This window comes from Uloborus diversus, unplaced genomic scaffold (assembly GCF_026930045.1).
Source record: "Uloborus diversus isolate 005 unplaced genomic scaffold, Udiv.v.3.1 scaffold_14, whole genome shotgun sequence".
In the NCBI taxonomy this organism is placed as follows: domain Eukaryota; kingdom Metazoa; phylum Arthropoda; class Arachnida; order Araneae; family Uloboridae; genus Uloborus; species Uloborus diversus.
Window position 1 is genome coordinate 3,501,475 of NW_026558098.1, and position 22,637 is coordinate 3,524,111.

A 22,637-nucleotide genomic window follows, 5' to 3' on the forward strand; every position below is an offset into this window, starting at 1 on the left:
TGGCTGCCAAGTTTTGTCGCCAACTTGGCGAAAATTTGGCGATTTTTTTATTTTTTTTAAAGCTGGTTTCAATTTGGCAAATGTTGGTAATATTTAAAGTGTTAACCACTGAATCACGTTAAAATTGCCAATAATGGGGAAATAAACCAGGGTTGGCAAAAACCCGGGTTTTTTTAAAAAAGCCCATGGACCCAGGGTTTTTTGGTTTTTTTTAAATAAAACCCAACTAAAGTTGGGTTTTTTAAAAGAAATGTGGGTTTTTTTTGTCTTTTTTTAGGGAAAATGTGGGGGTACTTGTAGTATATTGTAGCGTAAGTGTATAGACAAAGTGCAAAAATTGTCTTCGGGTAAAAAAAGCTGGAAAACTAGTTAAAATTCAGCATACTCTGAAGAAAAGTATAAAAGACTACAAAACCCAAGAATGGTGAAGTTTCAGATTTTTTTTAGTTTTCATTACTACCAACAGTTAAGGCAAAGTTACTTCTCGAGTGATAATAACTGTACATCCTGTTTTGTTTTCTGTTGACCATTTGAAAAACCTGTTAATTTCTAAAAATATACCTTGTGTTTATTCGAGATTTGAGACTTGTTGGTTTGCAGAAAATAATTCACCTGAAAGCCTTTTAGCTAGAGTAGTTTCCTCTGTACAATCTACAAATATTGAGAAAATCAGACATGACAGGACTCGGTCAAGATAATTTGAGTTATTTATTGACCAGTTAAAGAAAAAAATTAAATATATTTATTTAAAATCTTTGAAGTATTTTTTTAATGCTGTTAAGTGTTAAGAAATACTATTAAAGTTCAAAATTCATTTTTTGTGTTCATTGTCTGTGATGAAGAACAAATAAAAAAGAAATTTAAATTATTAAAGTATTTAAATTAATTTTTTTTTAAACTTCTCAGAAAATTTTAAAAAACCCAAAAGTGGGCTAAATAATGGGTTTTTTTAAATGGGTTTTTTCAAAAAAACCCATTGGGTCCAATTCGGCCAACCCTGAAATAAACCTGTGTAAAACGTTTTTTTTTCTTTGCTTGGGTTCTCAAGAAACTAGGGATGAAAATATTTGTTTCCTTGCTTACTCCAAGGCGCTATTATCCTTAAATTGGCATAAAAGGAAGTCATGTGATCCACACATCAGCTCCTTTAGTTAAGGCTAAAAATATTTGTTTCTTTTAGATTGTTTTAAATGCTTTTAGTTGGTCAAGTTTGCATTGTTTCTGCACTTAATTGTTTCATTGATTGTACTTAATTATTGAGGGTATAATTAGAAAGTTCATTCATATGATAATTAATTTCATCTTAAAGTGGGGAACAACTCAGAATAATTTTTCATAAAAATGTTGTCTGATACAAACGACGTAAAACTGCAGTTTAAGAGGGTTTACTTGAATATAGCTCCAGCACATACCTCACAGTCAATCAGGGTTCGTACGCTCCTTCAAAACTCCTCCAATACTCCTTTATTTTGGAAAAATTTTTGAAGGGCCCTTCATACTCCTTCATTTTGGTTTTAACTCCTTCAAAACTCCTTCTTTTTTTTGTTCAACACTACATAATCTTCCTCTATGACAGTAACTTTAAACACTTTGATCGACAACTTAACTTCGTCACAAAGGTGAAGGTATAAGGGCAATTTTAATGTGATTTGGTATATTTATTTGTTTCATAAAGATGTGATTTGTAAATTGATCATCTTATACATATAAAATCTGAGTATCTATCTATCTATCTATGTCCAAGCTTCTTCTCCCGAACGACAGTGAACTGACCATCGAACCAGGTATCGATGGATTCGTAATCCTCCCGTCTTCATGTTTGGCTATTTAACATAATCCTCCGATAATAATTAGCGGAGATATCAATTAAAAATTATTAATTATGACTCTTAGATTTCAAAATAAAATCCATATTTTTCGAAGGCTTTCCTCCATTCAAATTATTATTCAGTGCTTCATCTCAACTTTCCGCAACAATGCTTTTATTAAAATGTATGTGAGCGTGAAGAAAATCATTGAGATGAAAGATCTGTTGCCATTTTTTTTGCTCAGGTAAAATTCTTGTTTTTGTTTTGAGGCTTTTCCTGTAATCAGGGGATTTAAAATGTTTACTTTTCGATTATTTTGCCGTAATCTGCAGCAAAATTTTGCTGTTTTTTTTTTTGTTCAAGCCTGATTGTTAAATACGCGTCACATGACATAACTTTCATTTTCGAGGAGGACCGTGCACGTCGTAAAGTAAATGAGTGATTTACAAGTTATTTGAGTTCTTTGAGGGTTTGTACCTGGAAAACGGATTGATGTAATTCTTGTACGACCATGTGGATAGAATCCATCCAAATATTTATCTGAGTGGTATGTTGCATTAATAAACACCCGGGCAACGCCGGGTAGTAGACTATTTTATGTAAAAAGCGGATTGTTATTGTGCATAAATATTTCCGATATAGTCTATCAGATGTAATTCAGTTTAACGTGAGTAAAGATTATAGTTGATAATGCATATATTTTCCCCTTTTGTGCTGACTGAAAATGTACTCATAACTTGTATCATTGATAACGATTATTAACGTTGATGAGGTGTTTTGGCAAAAATATGTTTTACTGGTGTTTTGCAAACCTTGCTTTACGCGCATTTATTTATTCCTTAACGCGTTAGAAACTAGTGTCAGTGTACTACAAAAGCATCAACTGGACTGCTCTTACATTTTTTAGGTAGCCCGTGCAATGCCGGGCACGCAGCTAGTAGAAGTCATAGAAGTTGAAGGTGGAATTATTATTAGATAACTAAGACGTTTCACAAGTGAAGTTTTTCCCTCCACCTCGCTCTCAGCAGCAGAAGTCAGGTTGTCTAATTATTTAAATATTTTCAGGGCTCGTACGCTCCTTCAAAACTCCTCCAATACTCCTTCATTCAGGAAATTTTCCTAAAGGACCCTTCAAACTCCTTCATTTTGGTTTCAATTCCTGCAAAACTCCTTCTTTTTAGTTCAAGTCTACATAATTTTTCTCTATGACAGTGACTTAAAATACTTCAATCTACAACTTAAAATCGTCACTAGGGCTAATATATATTTATTTTTCTCTTAAAGATGTGATTTACAAATTGAGCATAGGAGTCAGAAAAGTTGAAGGTGAAAATATTATTAGATGACTAAGACATTTCATAAGTGAAGTAAAACATGCTTAAAGGGTACTTAGCTATTTTTTCAAGTTTTATAACTATTGCTTTTCCCTCCACCACACTCTCAGCAACAAAAGTCAGTTTGTCTAATTATTATTTAAATATTTAAAAATACGTAAGTGGATGAACTATATTAAACGATTGTGTTGAAGAAAACAATTGTTTTGTAAATGGCAGTTCTGACAATGTAAAAAGGGTCATCCATGTTTGATGTCATAACTTGAGGGGGAGCCAGGTTCATGAAATTGTGACGAGGGTAAGAGAAAGAGTGATAAAAAGTGACATCACGCAGTTGTTACAACACTATGTTATGACATGTGACAAGGAGTAGTAAGGTGAAGTGTGACATTTTGTGACAAAGGGGAAGGGGGTCAAATACGATGAATAAAAGTGCAACACCATTTAAGGACAGCTCATTAGTACTCCTTCAAAATCTCATTTTACTCCTTCAAAACTCCTCCAAAACTCCTTCATTTTATTTCTGAAACTGAGTACGAACCCTGATTTTTAAATACATACTTTGATGTACTACAGTAGAAGACCGTTATAATGCACACTTTGGGACCAGAGCTTTTGCGTGATACAGGTTTTTGCGTTATATAGATCATTTCACAAATTTTGAAACTAATATTCAGAATATATCTATATATTAGCACTTCAGAATGAGTTTTATCTGCAATGAGTATTAAAGCCCCAATATTACAATTAGTTATTCACAAATATGTTTCACAATCAAAATCTTTCACTTCTGCTAGCATCATGGCTTGCATAACAGCTGCATTTTCAAGAGCCATCTAATATTTTCTGTTTACTATGAGCACTCATTTTCAATTTGAAAGCTTCGAAATAAGATGGAAAGATGAAAAACTGTTTCAAAATTTAATTTTCATAACAATTTTTATGTTTCAAGGCAAAATAGGAGGATTTTTTCAACTTCAAAACTTATTGTTTACTTCTGAAATGTAGTGCGGTTTATAGAGAATTGCGTTATACAGGTCGGCGTTATAACGGTCTTCTACTGTATATTAAGTGAATGTGTTAAAAAAACAACTGTTTAGTAAATCGCAGATATGATATTGTAAAATGGGTCATCCACAAGGGATGTCATGCCTTGAGGGGGAGACGAGCTCATGAAATTGTGATAAGGGGAAGAGAGAGGGTGACATCACACAGTTATTGTAACAATATATTTAAAAAACATGACATGTGACAAGAGGAGGAGTTAGGTGAAGTGTGACGCTTTGTGACAAGGGGAAAGGATGTAAAATATGTTGAAGAAAAGTGCAACATCTTTAAATGACAGCCCATTAGTACTCCTTCAAAATCTCATTTTACTCCTCCAAAACTCCTTCATTTTATTTCGGAAATTGAGTACGAACCCTGTCAATGTGTGGCACTGTATTTGCCTCTTGGGCATAATACGCAACAGTGGAGATGAAATTATGGTAGTTTGCTGGTTACTTGTGATTAGAGTATACTCTTGGTATCTCAAACTTGGATATCTTGAAAACCTTGACATGACGAAAAATCATTTTCCCCCTCGATTTTGCGCATGTATCTAATGTTGTTTTTCATTCTTTTGTCGAAGAGTTTTTAATAAAAACCTTGTTATGTCGAATATTTTTCGAAGTCAAATATAATTTTTCTGGAAAAATCAAGTTTATTGTCCCGAAGCAACTCGAGGAATGTTTCCAAAAATTTCTCACACCCCTCATTATTTCTCTGAGGGGTTAGGAATGATCCGAAGAAGCTTATCTACTCTGACTTTCATCCTAAAGCCCGGTGGTGTCAGAAAGTTTGTGTCCTATCAGTGGTACCTGCACGGCTTTGCCCGTGATAGAAAAAATAAAAACACTTTTGATTCGCCTGTATATTTACAAATAGCGTATGGTGAATTTTCTCGCCATTTGGCTTGTACCCATGTTACGGTTTCACGTTATGATCATTTCGTATCTCGCCATTTGGCTTGTGCCCATATTACGGTTCCACGTTATGATAATTTCGCCATTTACTCATCCATCTCATGATAGTTTTGTTCTTAAAATTGGAATAGAAAAAGAACCACATCGAATTTTCGAAACATTGCTTCGAGGTGCACACCCCCATGCTACAAACTAATTTTGTGCCAAATTTCATGAAAATCGGCCAAACGGTCTAGGCGCTATGCGCGTCACAGACATCCTACAGACATCCTCCAGACAGAATTTCAGCTTTATAGTAAAGAAGAAGCCCAAAAAACCTACCTAAAATTTTACGACCCTTTCTCACGCCATTTCGTTGGACCTTTTGTGACTCTATTTCCATCTCCGTAAAAATGGGAGATGAACAGAAAACCCCTTTAGAGTCCAACTTCTTTTGTTCCGGGGCGCTTGAAACTCGTTTAAAACCGTTCTGCAACTTATTTGTAAATCCAAATCTTTGATAAGTTTAGTCGTGGTAAAGCACTACATTTTGCTACATCACTAGCGCGTTCTTTTTTCTCTATTGTTTATTGCTCTTTTTAAAAATTAAAATTTAATTATTGTATTAAGACTTTTTTCAACTTTCATAACATGTTTATTTATTTATTTAACTTTTCCCAGGGTATACCAGTGAGAGAATACTACCTGACTCCCATCTTCTCGCATTACAAACAGAAACAATCACCAGAAGGTAAGCTTAGTTTTAAGTTCATTCTTTTATTTATTCTCTTAACTTTTTTTAAAGAAAATATACTGGAAAAAAATGAGCAACTAGTATCACTGTCTGGTTTTTGTGCACAGCTCTGTGATGGGGACATACGACTTAATCTCAAAAATTTTCAATTTTTGGAAAAAAAATACATACAGTAGAAGACCGTTATAACGCACACCTTGGGACCAGAGCTTTTGGGTTATATAGATCATTTCACAAATTTTGAAATTAACATTCAGAATATATCTGTATATTAGCACTTCAGAATGAGTTTTATTTGAAATGAGTATCAAAGCCCCAATATTACAATTAGTTATTCACAAATAAATATGTTTCTTTATTACAAGAAAGTGAAATATCCCGCCCTTCTGCTATCTTTATGGTAAGTATTAAGGTGGAAAGATGAAAAACTTGCAAAATTTAATTCGCCTAATCATTTCTATGTTTGCGAAGCAAAACAGGGGAACAGAGAACCCTTCCACCCCCTGAAAATTTACATGGCGCAGTCTGCGCCATGACCGTTCTAGGTGGGCCTTCCTGGAAATAGAAACTACAGTCGGACCTCCATACATCGAAGTAGCAAATTGCCGGAAACAAATTCGATATATAGAAATTTCGATGTATACCAACGATCTTATTTTGTCCTAAAAATATCCTAAAACATTTAAATTAAAGCTAATTTTTGTGCAGGAAATCCAAATTATAATTTATACGAGCATCGGATTAAGTGAAAGTTAATGACTGAAAAATTAACAGAAATTGCATTTTTGCGCCTTCATATATCTTCATTCTTCGGGAATTCAACTTGATCTGCGACATTAAGGGATTTTTGTTTTGACAATGAGATCGAGAGAAAAGTAAAATATCATTCTACCTAACTTGAATGATTTTTACTGAAGCTAAAAAGACTAGGAACGATAATCAACAGAGAAAAGGGATAACTTGAAACTGATTTTACAGTGTTACTTGTTACAACTTAGATTTGAAATAAACTTGAGGGAATTTAAGAACTCCAGAACGAAACAACGACTTATCTACACACCCCTCAACCCCAGATTCCTTATGACCTAAAGTGAACATAATTTTCTCCCCTAACCTTCATTTTTCATGAGACAAATAGTCTAAAGTGGAAAAAAAATCTACGAATGTCTCGGAAAAATATTCGATATATAGAGATTTTTTTCGATATATAGAAACAATTTTTCTATGTAATGAACATAGAAATTTGCTGGGATTTCAATATATAGAAAATTTCGATATGTAGAAGTTCGATATATGTAGGTTCGACTGTATTCTCTTTACACTGTAAGAGTAGCTCTTTTTTAACAGACTTTATACTAAATTGGCATGTCAGTCAAGTGTTTTTCCGTATTTGTCTCGAATAACTTTTGCCCAAAATTTGTGTGTCACAAATTCTGTCTACATAGTTATTTTCAGATTTGAGCCCCAACAATCTTTATCAACAACAACAGTTACGAACACAAAACATCTCTCTTATATCAACAGTCTGGTTGTTCTGCTCAGTAAAAATGAGCAAATTCCACTCTCTTAGAAAATGGGGGTGGGGACACTGACACATTGGTGAACGTTAATTTTATTTTTGAATCATGCAAAAAAGTTATTTTGTTGTGTTCCCTTGGAATGCCATTCTATTGTTTAAACTATTTGTAGTGAAGAAAAAGTAAAGATCTAACTTTTTTAAATACTTGTTATCATTGATGCTATGCATAAACTTGTGATTGATGTAATTACAGTAAAAGACCGTTATAACGCACACCTTGGGACCAGAGCTTTTGCGTTATACAGATTTTTGCATTATATAGATCATTTCACAAATATTGAAACTAATATTCAGAATATGTCTATATATTAGCACTTCAGAATGAGTTTTATCTGCAATGAGTATTAAAGCACCAATATTACAATTAGTTATTCATAAATAAATATGTTTCACGATCAAAATCCTGCACTTCTGCTAGCTTCATGGTTTGCATACAGCTGCATTTTCAAGAGCCATCTGGTATTTTCTATTTACTGTGAATAATAATTTTCATTTAAAAGCTTTGAATTAAGATGGAAAGATGAAAAACTTTCAAAATTTAATTTGCCTAACCATTTTTATGTTTCCAAAGCAAAACAGAGGGATTTTTTAAACTTTGAAACATATTGTTTATAGAAAATTGCGTTATATAGGTCGGCGTTATAACGGTCCTCTACTGTACTTTGATATTGCAACTATTGTAAACTGAAGAATACGTTCAGCAGTACAAAATAGTTTTAATCTAACAATATGTTAAATTTATGACTTGTTATTGTTTGATTAATGGTAGGTTTTTTTTTAATTTTATCAGAAGAATACTTTCTCAAAAGATTCAAGAAAGAAAGGTTCTGATAGGTTCCGTGACATGTCAATTTCATTGAAAATGTTGCCAACATGTATCTATATATATATTAACATGTTTGTATACAATATGTTCAAAAATGACTGATGTGTTTAACAAACAGGATAAAAGATGATTTTTTAAATGTTGATGAATTCGGAACGCTAGTAAATTTTTAACTTTTGAAAATTATGTTTGGAATTCCAAATAATATTATCAATTATTTATATTTATTTTGATATATTTGGCTTTAATCAAATCCTTATTTTCTTTTATTTTGCACAAATGCTAATTTCAATGTTTGTAACGTATTTCCCGATCTTAGACACGTGCGTGCCTTACGTCATGAAATGACGAAGTTCCATTTGATTGGCCGCCGTTCTGACATCGGGAAATGCACATCTCAAATGCATGTCTTGTAATTCATGCAAATGACTCTGGCTGACTATGTATCTGTTGCTTCTGTAGCTCAGTTGCTCTCTCTCTCTATTTTAAGGTGCCGTATTTTAGTTTCATAGTCAGCCCAGTCGGCTCTTTGTCGTCATGCTCTCGATTATGCATTTCATAATTGTAAACTTTGCCTACAAACCTTAAGTTCAAATTACTGAAACCTGGATTGCATAAATGACTCTTCATTAGTCATATTACAAATTTACAAATAATGGTTTTGCATGTTTTACTAAATTATCTATGCTTTGAGAGAACTTATTGTTATGTACAGAATATCAAACGCCATTAGCGAAGATATCTGACATATTCTAATACTGTCTAACACTAAGCAGAGTGAATATTACACATTACAAGGAAAGATACTTCTGCTATAAAAAGCTTTTATTTAAAAGTCTAAAATAGTTGGTAAGTTAAAGAAATTACAATGTACGTTGCGAAACAGGATGGATGAACATTTAACTTCATACCTGTAAGGTGAATATTCTAAATAACACACACTATTCGGACATGAGGAAAAAAGAGCAACATGTTACAAGAAAGCCACACACCAAATACCACACAAACCCTCTGTGGTCTCACTTCTTATATCCCACAGAAAAAAACACAGTTGATGCCCACTCATGGCGCCATCTACCGGACAGTGAGACAAACAATGAGAAAATTGATACGTATATATTTATGATGACAATAGAGGGTTGTTTAAATGGCAAGACCAATTATGTCTGAATATATTATACAACACTTATTTTGCAATTTCATATGCAAATAGCTCGCCAAGGATATCACTGTATTATATCACCAATGAGGAAATAAAAAGACATCATTTCAACCACAGGTATTGTTTTCTGAAAAGAGCTCCAATTGCACTCTGCATCTCAAAAGGGCTCTAATTAAATTAGTCATCGGTGCGATTACTTCGTTGATTTAATCTCATCGCACAATAAATTAAAGACATCAAACTGCTTATTTTCTCCTTTTTTGTACAAATGCATTAGTTATTTTTGTGGATTTTTCACTCAGGTAATTTAATAAAAAATCTCTTTTTTAAATGCTCACAGGTGTGTTGATGACCTTGAAGAAGATGGCAGAGTTCGGCATTCTTCCCGATTTCACTGTCTATCGTCATCGCGTCTTGCCTGCCCTGGGCATCTTCAATGCTCAGGATTTCATCGCCAAGCTAGAGGTGAGTTGTTGCTCTGCTGATGCTGTTGTTTTGTTAGTGTGCCTTTCAATACAATACTACGTAAAACTCTTTTGCAAGGTTCGTTGATTTAAATCACGGTTAAAATCATGATTTAAATCAAGTGATTTTTTTTTAAAATCATTAATTTAAATCAATTGATTTGAATCAAGTATTTTTTTTAAATCTTTAATTTGGGCTGATAAATGGGGTATGGCTGTTAATGTTGGGAAATGTCAAGTGCTACATTTAGGGCATGGAAATAAGTGTACAAGTTATTATTTGCAAGGTTGTCATTAGTCAGGCAGACAAAGTTACTGATCTGGGGGTCCTAATAAGTCAGGATTTCAAGTTTAGCCAACAGTGCAGCATTGCTAGTAACAAGGCCAATAAGATGCTTGGGTTTATCAATAGATCTATTTCAAACAAATCTAAAGAAGTTCTTCTGCCCTTATATAGAAGTTTGGTAAGACCCCATTTGGAGTATGCTGTTCAGTTTTGGTCTCCTTATCTTAAGAAAGATATTAATGTATTGGAAAGGGTTCAAAGGCAAGCTACAAGGCTAATGAATGGACTTTGCCACTTAGACTATGATTCCAGGCTTTGTACAGTCTTGAGCAAAGAAGAGACCGAGGGGACATGATTCAGTTGTTTAATTTTATTAAAATGAAAGATGTTACGGGGCTGAAGTTTAGCACTGAAAACAGGACGAGGGGTCATTGTTTTAAGCTATTTAAATCTCAGGATAACATGGATGTTAGGAAAAATTATTATTTTCGCAGGGTAGTGGAATAGCTTACCGGAAGAGGTGGTCATGAGCAAGGGAGTAGACAGTTTTAAGAGGGCCATTGATCTTCACTGGGGATTGTAAATTGACTAGGACCAGTCTAGCTGGGCCCAGGGCCTGTTGCTGGTCGTCACTTTTATTTTTATAAATTAAATATTAATTAATTATTTTTATAAATTAGAATGTATTGCTCTGCATTTTAGTATACTGCATTATACTATCTTAACTTCCACGGGCAAAACTACATAGATCCCTCTTTCTGTGTGTGAAACAGATTTTCACTCTTGCAATATTGTTTTTACTCCGAAATTAGTTAAGAACAAAATAAAAATTTGCTGGTTTTCTTATACACCATGACTAATATAGTTAAGAAAAGTAATTGTTCAACATATTATTTTATACTAAAATGTACATCATGATCCAAACCTTATCTTTAAGCAAAGCACAAAACAAAATCACATTTTATCTAAGCATTATAACGTATTTATAAATATTAAAAATGTATTGAATAGTTAGAGAACTTATTAATTTTAAAAGTAAGCTGATTGGATTCATCTGTTGTAAAGTAATATTAATATCTACAAATTTTTGAACACTTAAAAGAAAATCAAAAATGTCTGATTTAAATTTTAAAAAATCAGATTTAAATTTTAAAAAATCTGTCTTTTTTGATTAAAAAAATCACGAACCCTGCTCTTTTCAGACTTTTCCACAGAGATTTCAGCTGTGTTTCTAACCGCTGCTAGTTTTCTGCACCATCATAAAAGCAAATAGTTAATTTTTCTACTACCTTTTTATTCTTACCACACTGGAGGGGGGGGGGGAGGAATATTGATTAATTTCTGACAAAAATATGACTTTTAGAAAGTGAATGTCCCTTTTGTGTGCTTTTAATGTAAACAACACAATTTTACACGAATATTGTACTTTGGGCAAATGAGGCTTCATAAATATGTAAACAAACCAAGGTAAAGATTATATTCAGTAAATTACTGCCCATTAGCCAGGGCTTAAGCAGAAATACGTGCAATACACCACCAGCTCAGTCATTTCCAGCCGAGGACTGCAGTTTCGTGCTTATTAGCACTCATCAGCCCGGCAGAGGAAAGTGACTGAGCTGGAGATGGAAAACCTCTTAAGGAAGCCAAGAGTGCGAAACAAACTGGTACCTAATATTAGCTACCAGTTACTGCGATTTGTTCATATTTCCTTAAAATAAATTATTTTAGGTTCCTTTTAAAGGTATGTTTATTTTTTATTTATTGAATAACTATGGTAAATTCTTTAGCACTGGTTTAGGGATGGTCACTTGCTGCTTAAATGTTTGCCTACTTAGTTTTAATTTAGTTTTTATAAAATTACTAGCTGCGTTGCCCGGCTTTGCCCGGTCTATTTTGAAAACAAAACTTGTGTCAAGTGACGTATATTCAACAATCAGGCATAAATAAAAGAAAAAAAAATCATCATGGAAAATTTCCCCTCCAAACAATGACGACAGATATTAAAATACTAATTAGAAAAATTAGAAATTAAAATAAAATGAGAAAGATGGATTTAAAAAGCGTAACCATGGAAACACAAAATAAAATAAGTTTCAGAATTGAAAATGAGAAAGATGGAAACAATGGATTCAAAAAGCGTTACCGTGGAAACGCAAAATAAAATGGTTAAAAACTTCAATAGAGAACAGATTTTGTAACTTCATTTAATTCGCTTATAACTTTTTTTCTAATGGAGATAGAGGGTTCAACTTTCGACCATGGGTCGAGTTAGATCTGGAGTAAAAAAGGTAGCTCTTTTCAATGGTGTCAAAGAGAAAATTGTAGGGCGATTCCTTCACTTTTTATTGATGGATTTAAGGAAGAAAGTAGTGCCTAAATTTCAGCTAAGCCTAAAAAAATTCGAGCTAAAAACGTAAATAACTCCCGCCGCAATTAAGTTAGAGCGTTGGAACAAATTGCGTAGAACGCGGAAAATTCTTCCTTTTCCAACGATATATGATATTACTAACTGAGAGTAATTTTCACTCCCATATTCGGGAATTTATGTGAAAATTGGGCCTAAATTGGAATAAAAAATGAACTATTCATCGAATTGTTTTCGAACTGGTCTGCAAACCTTCTCAGGACTTAAAGGAACAAATTGTGAAAATTTCAGTGCAATCGGCCGGGTAGTTCTCGAGCTTTGCGAGTTCAAACAAACAGACGCTTTTTGGACACTTCATTTTATACTATGTAGAGATTTGTTATTAAACATTTTTTTTCTTGTTAAAATGACAAATGACATTGGTAGTAAATATATTTACAAAGTTAAACTGTTTGTTAGTACTAATAAGGTATGTATAGAGCTTATATTTGTTTTTAAGCTTAACATACATTTTTTAATAGCAAGTGTTATTGAAAATCTGGTGACCCCCGAATTTTCCGACATGCCGCATAATACGGGGTAATACGGTATTAAAAATCATGAATGTTCAGGGATTACTCTACTGCTGTTTGTGGAAGACATAACCTAATTATTTCTCTCTTTCAGCAAGAAAAATTGCCCACCGCAGCCGCCCTCGATGCATTGTTTGATTTTTACTGTTCTTTGGGCAGATCGGATCTGGCCTCCAATCTCTGTGAGTATTTCTCACTTTTTTTTTTCACTTTTTGGTTTGAATCCTATTTACTTTCTTTCATGGTTTTCCCATTCACTATTTTTAAAGAATAATGCACAGAATCAGGGTTGCCACGCCACAGGGAAACCTGAAGAAACGGCGAAAACACGGGGAATTCAAAAATCAACAAAAAAACGGGGAAAATCCAGGGAATTTCGAAAATTTCCTCAAAAACCTGGAAAATACAGGGAATTTTTTTTTCCTTCTTAAATTAAAAGTTACAAAAATCAATTCCCAAATATATAAACTACCAAAAATTAAATAAATAGTAATAATTATAATGAGAATATTAATAAAGTTCAGAAATAAAGTAAAATAAAAAATGGTAATTTTGCTTGAAAGTTTTTTTTTAAAGTGAATATTAAAATATTTATCATAAAAATAGAATCTTGAATTTCATGATAATTTAGAGTGTATGAAATGAGTCGTCAATAATCATTGTTCTGGGTCACTTATACACTTTTAGGTCCATGGCTAAGAGAAGGTTTTTTTTTGAATAAAAAGTTGAATATATTCAACCACCATGCTATTATTTCAGTTATTATGAATTCTTATTTATTTTCCCTTATTTATTTAGAAATTTGTGTTTCGTTTTTTTACCCTGTGGTGAAATTATCGAGATATTAATGTTCTTTCCCAAATAATCAGTGCTCGCTCGTTTGTAATGTTTTATTTTCATACAGGGAAAACACAGGGAATTTTTTTTCCAAAAATGAGTGGCAACCCTGAGAATGTCAAAACTAAATAAGCAAGGTTAGAGCTCTACGATATTATGATGCATCACACTTCGAGAAATCGAGGACTGTTTGAATCCCCCTATAATACAATATAATCACTCATTAATAAGAATGATGAGTTCAGGGTTTGTACGGGTCATGGAAATCCTGGAAAGTCACAGAAAAAAAAATAAGCACATTTCAGACCTGGAAAAGTCATGGAAACTTGAAATTTTCATTCAAAGTCACGGAAATTTATATGAATTCATGGAGAAATGTCCTGGGCAAAGAGAAAATAACTGTAGCGAAAAGAGCGTTAAAAATCTTTAGTCATTTTACAGTATTGCGCATAAAAGCATTTGAAACTTAAAAATTGAATGATCTCAAAAACCGATCTGAATTTCGAAATCTCATTGCATCCACTTCTGTAGCAGCCGCCCGTCTTTTTTTGCAATGTGATTTTACTGCTTGGACATCCCTCATTTTGAACTTACCATTATTTTCAACTCTTCTTTTATTTTATATTCTCTGGGTTCGTACGGGTCATGGAAATCCTGGAAAGTCATGGAAAAAAGATTAACGAATTTCAGACCTGGAAAAGTCATGGAAAATTGATATTTTCATCAAAAGTCATGGAAATTAATTTAAAGTCATGGGAAAATGTCTTAGTAATAAGGTAACTGTAGCTAAAAACAGGCTTAGAAATCTTGAGGTATTTAATAGTATTGCTAGTTCGTTGCGTGTGCCACACTAGTAAAAGTTATTAATACTCGAAAATTTAACAATCCCAAAAACAAATCTGAGTTTGGGAATCCTATTACATCCGCTTCTGTAATAGCCACCCACCTTTTTTTGTAATGAAATTTTACCGCTGGACATTCACTAATTTTGAATTCACCATTATTTTCAGCACTTCTTGTTTGTCATATTGCGTAGTAGTGGAGTTGCAATTTTTTGATTTTACCACACCCACTTAAAAAGTGTAATTCAGTTGCATCTGAGTTTATTTCAACCATTCGTTAAAAAAAAGCATTAAATTTATAAGAGTTTATTTTAATTTGTTGAAGACTTTAGAAAATAAAGACTTCAGTCAGGCAATACAAAGAAATAATTGGCAAATTTGGCATTAAATAGTACTATTCTCTTTGTATAACAAGGTCATGAAAATTTTTATTAAGTCATGAAAAAGTCTTTGAAAAGTCATGGAATTTTTTTATCCGAAGTGAGTATGAACCCTGTATTCTGTAGCAGTGAACTTGTAACGTTCTTCATTTTGCCACCCCTACTCAAAAAACTCGATTCAATTGCATCCAAGTTCGTATCCATCAGTCTTAAAAACTTCGTTATTAAATTTATCAGAATTGACCTTAACTGTTGAAGGTTTTAGAAAACAAAGGTCTTTGGTCAGGTGAAATAATAGAGGAATAGGGGTGTTCTATACTCTAAAGCAATAGTGCCCAACATTTATTTATTTATTTATTTATTTTAAGACTGTGGCATTACTTTAAAGAACCAAAATACTGTCAAGTTATGTGGATGATTAAATAATCTGTTGACAATAAAAGTCATTTTTTGAAGCAAATTTATTGAAACTTAGTAATGGCTCATTCCATCTTTGTCCCATTCATTATCATTCTGCCTGTTAATACAGGGGTCGAAGTAGTCCTATATATCCTATATTTCCTACATTTTCAAGAAAAGCATCAAAATCGTCCTATATTTCCTATATTTTAGAAAAATGTCTTATATTTCCTATATTTCTATTTTTTGTTGTTGTTGAACCAGGAGGACATTAATTCTACAAACTTTGGTGCATGGTGCACTAAAGGAAAAGATGATTTTACCGCTTTTTGCCATTTTTGCAACTGTTCAGTGCCCATATGCAATAGTGGATTTTTGCAATTGAGGCAGCATGCTGAAACATTCAAGCATAAAGAAGACTCTGAAAAAACGTCTGAAGGATCCTTCCCAAGCTCTGTTTGTTCTTAATACAAGTGTTAAAGGGTTCAGTTTAGATATAAAATCAAAGAACAGTGGAATTAGTACTTGGGTCATGAGTGAGGAAGAAAAAATATAAATTATCTTTGTTCAAATTTTGTTTAGTTATTTAGTCTATAAAGTACACTTTTTTCAAAAATTATTCTTTCAACGACAGGAAAGTCATTATAGATGTAAGGTATTTTGTTTGAGGTTTTTTTTTAAACAAAATCATTGATAGGAATAAATAAATAATATATGATATGTATTATTTCTTTTTTCATAGCAAAATTATTCATATAATGTGTCCTATATTTGTCCTATATTTTTTGCGGAAAATGTCCTATATGTGACAAGTCGGTCACTTCTACCCCTGGTTAATAGAAAAAATATTAGATATTTTTTAAGCATAATTATGTTCCATTCACTGTAGTTTCACTTTACTTAAATTTGTATGATGGAGACAAAGAAGAAGGGTTTAGTTTTTGGTGTACAGGGATTATTTTATTTATTTTTTTTTTTTCAATTACAAGTAAGTGCTTCAATGGGGTAGTAACATGTAAAAGCTTTGCTAACGCTCATTTTCAGAAGTTGACAAGTTTGATATGAAATATTACTGTACTCTTCATGTAACAGGGTCATGAAAATTTTTATGAAGTCATGAAAAAGTTTTGGAAAAGTCATGGAATTGATTTATCCAAATAGAGTGTGAACACTGTGAGTTACTAATTTAATTAATTCAATTAATGACTATTTTTCGACACACATGTAGAAAACAGGCTTTAAACCTCAATTTTGCTTTTTTTCTTTGAGGGGCTAGTAAGCTGCTTTAAGGGGGGATTGGCCTTCTTAAGCCCCCCCCCCTTTTAACTCCACCCATGCTTCAGATCCCTGTTTATATTTGAAACATCAGATAACTAGCCTAATACTTTTTTATTCTTGACTTCTAGATTTGGGTATTTGCTATTGTTTAATTGACCCTTGTTTTGCGTGGGGGTTTCGTTCCACGGAAATGCCACGTAAAACGAAAAGAAAATCTTTCTTCCTTTGTTTATTTTTACCTTTTTTGTCTTGTTGACATCCCCCCCCCCCCCAAATTTCTATTTATCTTTTTTTCCTTTTTTCGAATATTTTTTGTTTCTGTTTATTTTATTTCATGGTTTTCCATTCAGCTTTTCCTTTCTTGCAGTTCACGATTACTTTCATTTTCTTTTCTTTTTGTTTAAGCTTCGGCTTAATCTCTGTCCAATTGAATTCTTTCTTTCTGGGTTTCGTACCTAAGAGAAAGTTCTTGGCCTTTGCTTGCATTCCTATTGGTTCCTGATCGGTTTATAACTTCGTCATTGGTGTTTGGCTAATCCGCTGTTTTTATCTTTTAAGCTGCATGCTTATCTGCTCTTGGCTTTTGTCGGATGTCTTTTCATCCATAAGCTCATTATTTTTTGCATTGAAAAAGGCGTTCCCTGTAACGCCGAAACATGTGTCTGCTGTAACTGGCAAATTTGTGCTTTTTCTAACGTTGTTTGTCTTACTTTACTGTTCAGCACAAAGGTATTTATTTATCTTATGAACAGCACTTACTTCTTGCAAGATAAAAGGCAACTGAATAAATACATGGTGAAAATCAAAACATGTTGCTGAAAAGCAACAGTTGGAAATGCAGTTACTTGTGTGCCAACACCTGATTGGTCAACAGCCAGAAGCTAATTTAAATATCAATGGACCAATCACATGTTGGCTACAGTTAAGATACTGAAAAATTAATTTAAGAAATACTTAATCTAATTTTATATTAATTTTAATAGGTAATTAAATATATTTTTTATTTTATTTATTTATTTATTTTTAACATGAAAGAATACTCTACATTAAAAAGAGCTGTTTATGTAATTATTTTGGCATACAATAAAAAAAATTCTGTGTAATTCTTTGTGGGGCATTAACGCTTCCGAGATCACCGCTTTATTTCCATGACCGGGATCTTCCTTCACTAATAAACCAGATCGTTTGCCATTTCCCTGGAACTGCTGAAAGTTTTCAGTGTGAAAGCTTTTGGTTGTGTGTCATTGATGTCCTCATTGGTTTTGTTCTCCCTTTGTCACTTCTCAAAGGTCTTACTCTAAATTGTGCGAGTTTAATAACTTTTATTTCTGGAAAGAGTGCTGGAACCAATCGCAAAAAAATTCTCCAGTTGCAAAAGCTCGCTCGTTAGCATGCCAAAATGCAGTTCATTACTTGTAAATCTGCATTCTTTGGGAGTTTGGATTTTGAAAGAGAGAAAAATTTTATCTCTGTTTGCATTGTGGCATCCACGTGAAACTGAAACTCATCCACGTAAAACAAAAAAAAGGTGTCAAATCTTAAACCGCCTATAATCGAAACTGCGTAAAATAAACTCGCATAAAACGAGGGTCTACTGTATTGATTAGTGAGTTTCAAACAGATTTTAAAATGTTGAGTGTACCCAAATGTTTATTAATGTACAGTACAACATCATTTTATCCAAACTGACTGGATCAAAGGCCATCCGGATGATCTGGGCAATATGGGAATAAGCAAAGCTGATGCTTAAACAAAATTAATCCTTATATATGTTGGCCTAGAGCCATTATTTTTTGTTCTTGGAGAAATTCCTAAAGTTTTAGAAGGTTTATAAAAGTTTCCAAAACTTACTTCCTTTTTTTTTCAAACTTAGAATGTCAATCCCGTTATTTTACCTAGGCTCGAATCGTTCTCCAGAGCCAATATTCCCTGCATGCGTAGCATGTGTTTGTTGACCCGTCACGATGATGTGACGTCATAGTAAAGGTGTTGAGTAGATTCTTGCTGTATGCATGTGGGAAACAATGTTAAAGATTTTAGTTTTAAATTATAAACTGTGTGTTGAGTTGTTTCATCAATGTAATTTATGCATGCTTTTTGATATGCGTCACACCATCGCGTATTGAGGTAGGGAATGCTATTTAAGTGTAAACTCTCAATCAATCAATCTCTTATTGTTTTACCATGTTGTGACTGCAGTCTGATGTTTTTCTGAGGTGCTGAGATTGTGCCTGGGAGCTGAGTGCTCCAGAGTTCCACGCTGTAGAGTGGATTCTTTTTGAAAGATGTAGGATGTTTTTGTTGAGCCCAGACAGAAATGCGGGCATGTCATGGGTGCAAGACCTTCCGTCTCAGGATGGATTTCCGTCCTGGACAAAATTTCCGAGACGGAGGTCGGGACGGAAAGAAATTCAATGACTTTCTTCAGTTTTTACTTAAAAAAGAAAAATTGAGTGATTAAAAAATATGCTTTAATTACATTGCCGAAGGAGAGTTCCTGAACTCCATCCTTTCGATAATGCATTCAAAAAACGTATAAACCTTATGAAAGATTTTGGATAATTTCGTTTTTAAAGCTTCAATTTTGGGGAGAGTCTAGAGCGCCCCCCCCCTTTCTCAAATTTTTTTGAAGGTTGCCTAATATTGTGATTTTGGGGCAATCAGTTTGAAAAAATTGATGTTAGAGGATCCCTGAACCATTTCTGTCCCTGAACTTTATCAAAATGGCCTACCATTGCGTTTTTTGGACTTCAATTTAAAAACATTTTAGGGGGAAAACTCCCACAGTCCCCGTTATTGGCGGTTTTTAGGTTTTTGGAATTATGATATCAAAGCGCTTAAATATTACAATCTAAACTAAGTTCGTGTTGTTAGAAAAGTCAAAAGCTTAAAATTGAAATCAGATTCCAAAACTGGCATTGTTAAAATCTACAACATTTACACACGTAAATTTTTCCTTAAGCATGCATGCTTGGGGCGAGAGAGGGGGGGGGCTGAAAATATTTTCCGTCTTGAACACATCACCAAACTTGCACCCATGGGGCATGTTCCAGTTGTTGCCTTGAGATGATTTTTTTAAGTGAGGGATTTTCTCTCTAAAGTTGAGAGTTTAAATCAAGTCGTTTTTGCTGAGAAAAGGCCTAGTAAACAGGGCCATTGAAGGTTCACGCTCGAGAGCTGGATTGGATGTCCGTTAGCTGGATGGATGGTTCCTGTTGTCCGGGAGGACAGGTTTCTTTTTTAAATTCAGCAAGGTGGCATGAACTGGCCACAGACGATTTTGATATTGGATCCAAATTAGTGGATCGCGCCCTCACATGTTTCCCAATCTTTTAAGGAAGGAATAGCTTGTTTGGTATGAACTTTTAACTCGTTCGTCTGAACTATTCTGTTTTTGGCCTAGGACTCAAGGTTGTACTTGTATTAAACTAGTCATGTGAATTTTACTGGAACTTTAATATTTTAAGAAATGTTTCCTACTGATATTTTTGGGGGGGTTTTTTTATTCATCTGTTGGGGAATGTGAATTTTTATTTATACTTGTTAATATTTCCGTGTTTCGACATATTTATTGTTCAATAAAATGTTTGTTTAATTGTTAAATATGTCTGTATGTCCTTTTTTCCCAAGCAGATCATTCCACAAATTTTCAGTTGGGTTTGCTTGTTTCGAACCTGTTTTTAGTTCTTTGAACTTCGGGTTTTGATTGGGCTATCAGATTGATTTCCCAACAATATATATAATAGCCGATGATCGAGTAACACGCATGTTTCAAGAATGAAACTCATGCCACGGCTTGATAATTTGATAATATGCTTTGGTGATGTTTAACATGCAGGGAAAGGCTTTATTGTGACGAGGCTGAACTCGATCCGGTCACTTGACTGCTTTACTGGTAAGGCTGTCATTTCAGGAGAATGAAGGAACGAAAAAACGGTCAACAATGAACACTACCTACTGGAGTTTAGATTTAATCCACCGGAGTTAGGGTTACCATTTCAAATATCAAAATTTTGCCGAGCAGGCAATGGTTTCGTTCAAATGTAGAAGCAATTTTTAACCGTCATACCTTGACGGGCGACTTTCTAGTAATTAAATTGAATCTCATAACTTCTCAACAAAGGAATGGTCCACTGCTATTTGGTTCAAACATGTGTGTGCGTTAGAAAATTGCTTAATGATTCTAATGCTTTATCGTTATAGTTCAGCTGCAGTGATATTAGATAGATTATCATAATTTATTGTACAATCTATGCAAGAGCTGTACATTTAATCAAAATGAAAGGCGAATGTTTGCCCTACGTATAGTTACTGTTTTTGCTTAATTAAAAATGGTTTATGTGAACATACAGTTGGCTCTCTCTTTAACGACTTTCAAGGGACCACAAAAAACGTCCTTAAATAGAATACTTCTAAAACTACAGTCAGTGGTGATTGTGTACCGATATTTTACCGAATTTTCGGTATTTTCGGATGTATTTCTGGTATTTTGATGTCCGAAATTATGTTTTTTTTTGTTATGCTTTTATCTCCCTGCCTCCGCAATTTTTTAAAATTATATAATACTCATCAAATATACCTGCAAAAGCCTTAAGATGGACACCTATCCCTTAAGATGGACTAATGTCAAGATAATTTGTATAACACCAACTCAAAAGTAACTTTGTAACTCATTAAAAATTTAATCAAATGTACACACAATATTTTGACTCAGAACTATTTAATACTATGGCAAAGGTACACTTAAGTAATAGGGGCCAAAGATTACACCCCCCCCCCCCTCATTCTCGCTTTGAAACTTTCAGGTATTTTTTGATGAACTCACAATCACCCCTGTACAGTGGAGCATCCTAGACCGTGGAAAGTCGTCTTTAAATAGAGGAAGTCGTTGAATAGAGTGTCGTTAAACAGAGAGCCAACTGTATTTATTTTTACTCCAGATTTGTCTGCATTTTTTATAACATGTGAACTATTCATGTTTATGCGTTAAAAATAATCTTTTACCTTATTGTTTTCCAGTGGAGTCGAATTCTATTCAAGTCAATCCTAATTTTGACCTGAAAGGCTATGTATCTGCATTCAGGAAGTCTGATGTCGATCCTATGGCATATTTCAAGGTTTGTTGCAAGTTTTGTAATTACTTAATACTTGCATTTTTGACAGGATACTGCATCAGTTATGCTTTTGAATCAGTTCTCCTTTTTAAGTCATCAAATTGTTTATACATCTCTTTCTATGCATCAGAGCAGTGGCGCAGCTATGGATGGGGTTTTGGGGTTGAAACCCCTCCCTAAACTACAGCTCATTCCTTTTCCCTTGAAAAATCAAGGGGAAGAAACAGTACAGGCCTCCCTCGTATAACATGGTACTTATACATCACGGTTTCAATATAACATGGTACCAAATTTGCGATTATTATAACACGGTTTTAATATTACAAGGTACAAAACTTGAATTTAATACTTCATGGTTTAGATATAACATGAATGTTATCTTTAAAAAAGATGAAATTTCATTTTTGTTTAATACATGCTGTTAATGTTTGATAAAACTCTAATAAGTTTTTACTTTGTTTTTATGAAACTCGGTTTCGATATAACACGGTACGCATTCCCTTGATTTGCATTATTTCTAAGTCTCGTATAGCACGGTTTCGATATAACAAGAAACATGGTTTCGATACAACATGGTACACATTGACATGATTTTTACTGTGTACATGATCAATTAGCGTAAAAAACGAGTTAAAAAGTTATTTTCAGAAAAGTCTCGTATAACACGGTTTTGATACTACACGGAACGAATTAA

General features: G+C 33.5%; 1 protein-coding gene across 1 annotated transcript in view; it reads left to right on the forward strand.

Moving 5' to 3' along the window:
- Positions 1 to 22,637, forward strand: part of LOC129232838 (leucine-rich PPR motif-containing protein, mitochondrial-like) — a 101,190-nt gene that overhangs the window by 39,825 nt on the left and 38,728 nt on the right. The window contains exons 11-13 of the mRNA XM_054866938.1: positions 9,747 to 9,871; positions 13,188 to 13,275; positions 21,849 to 21,946. Of these exons, the coding sequence (XP_054722913.1) occupies positions 9,747 to 9,871; positions 13,188 to 13,275; positions 21,849 to 21,946 (311 nt within the window). The remainder of the gene's footprint in view (positions 1 to 9,746; positions 9,872 to 13,187; positions 13,276 to 21,848; positions 21,947 to 22,637) is intronic.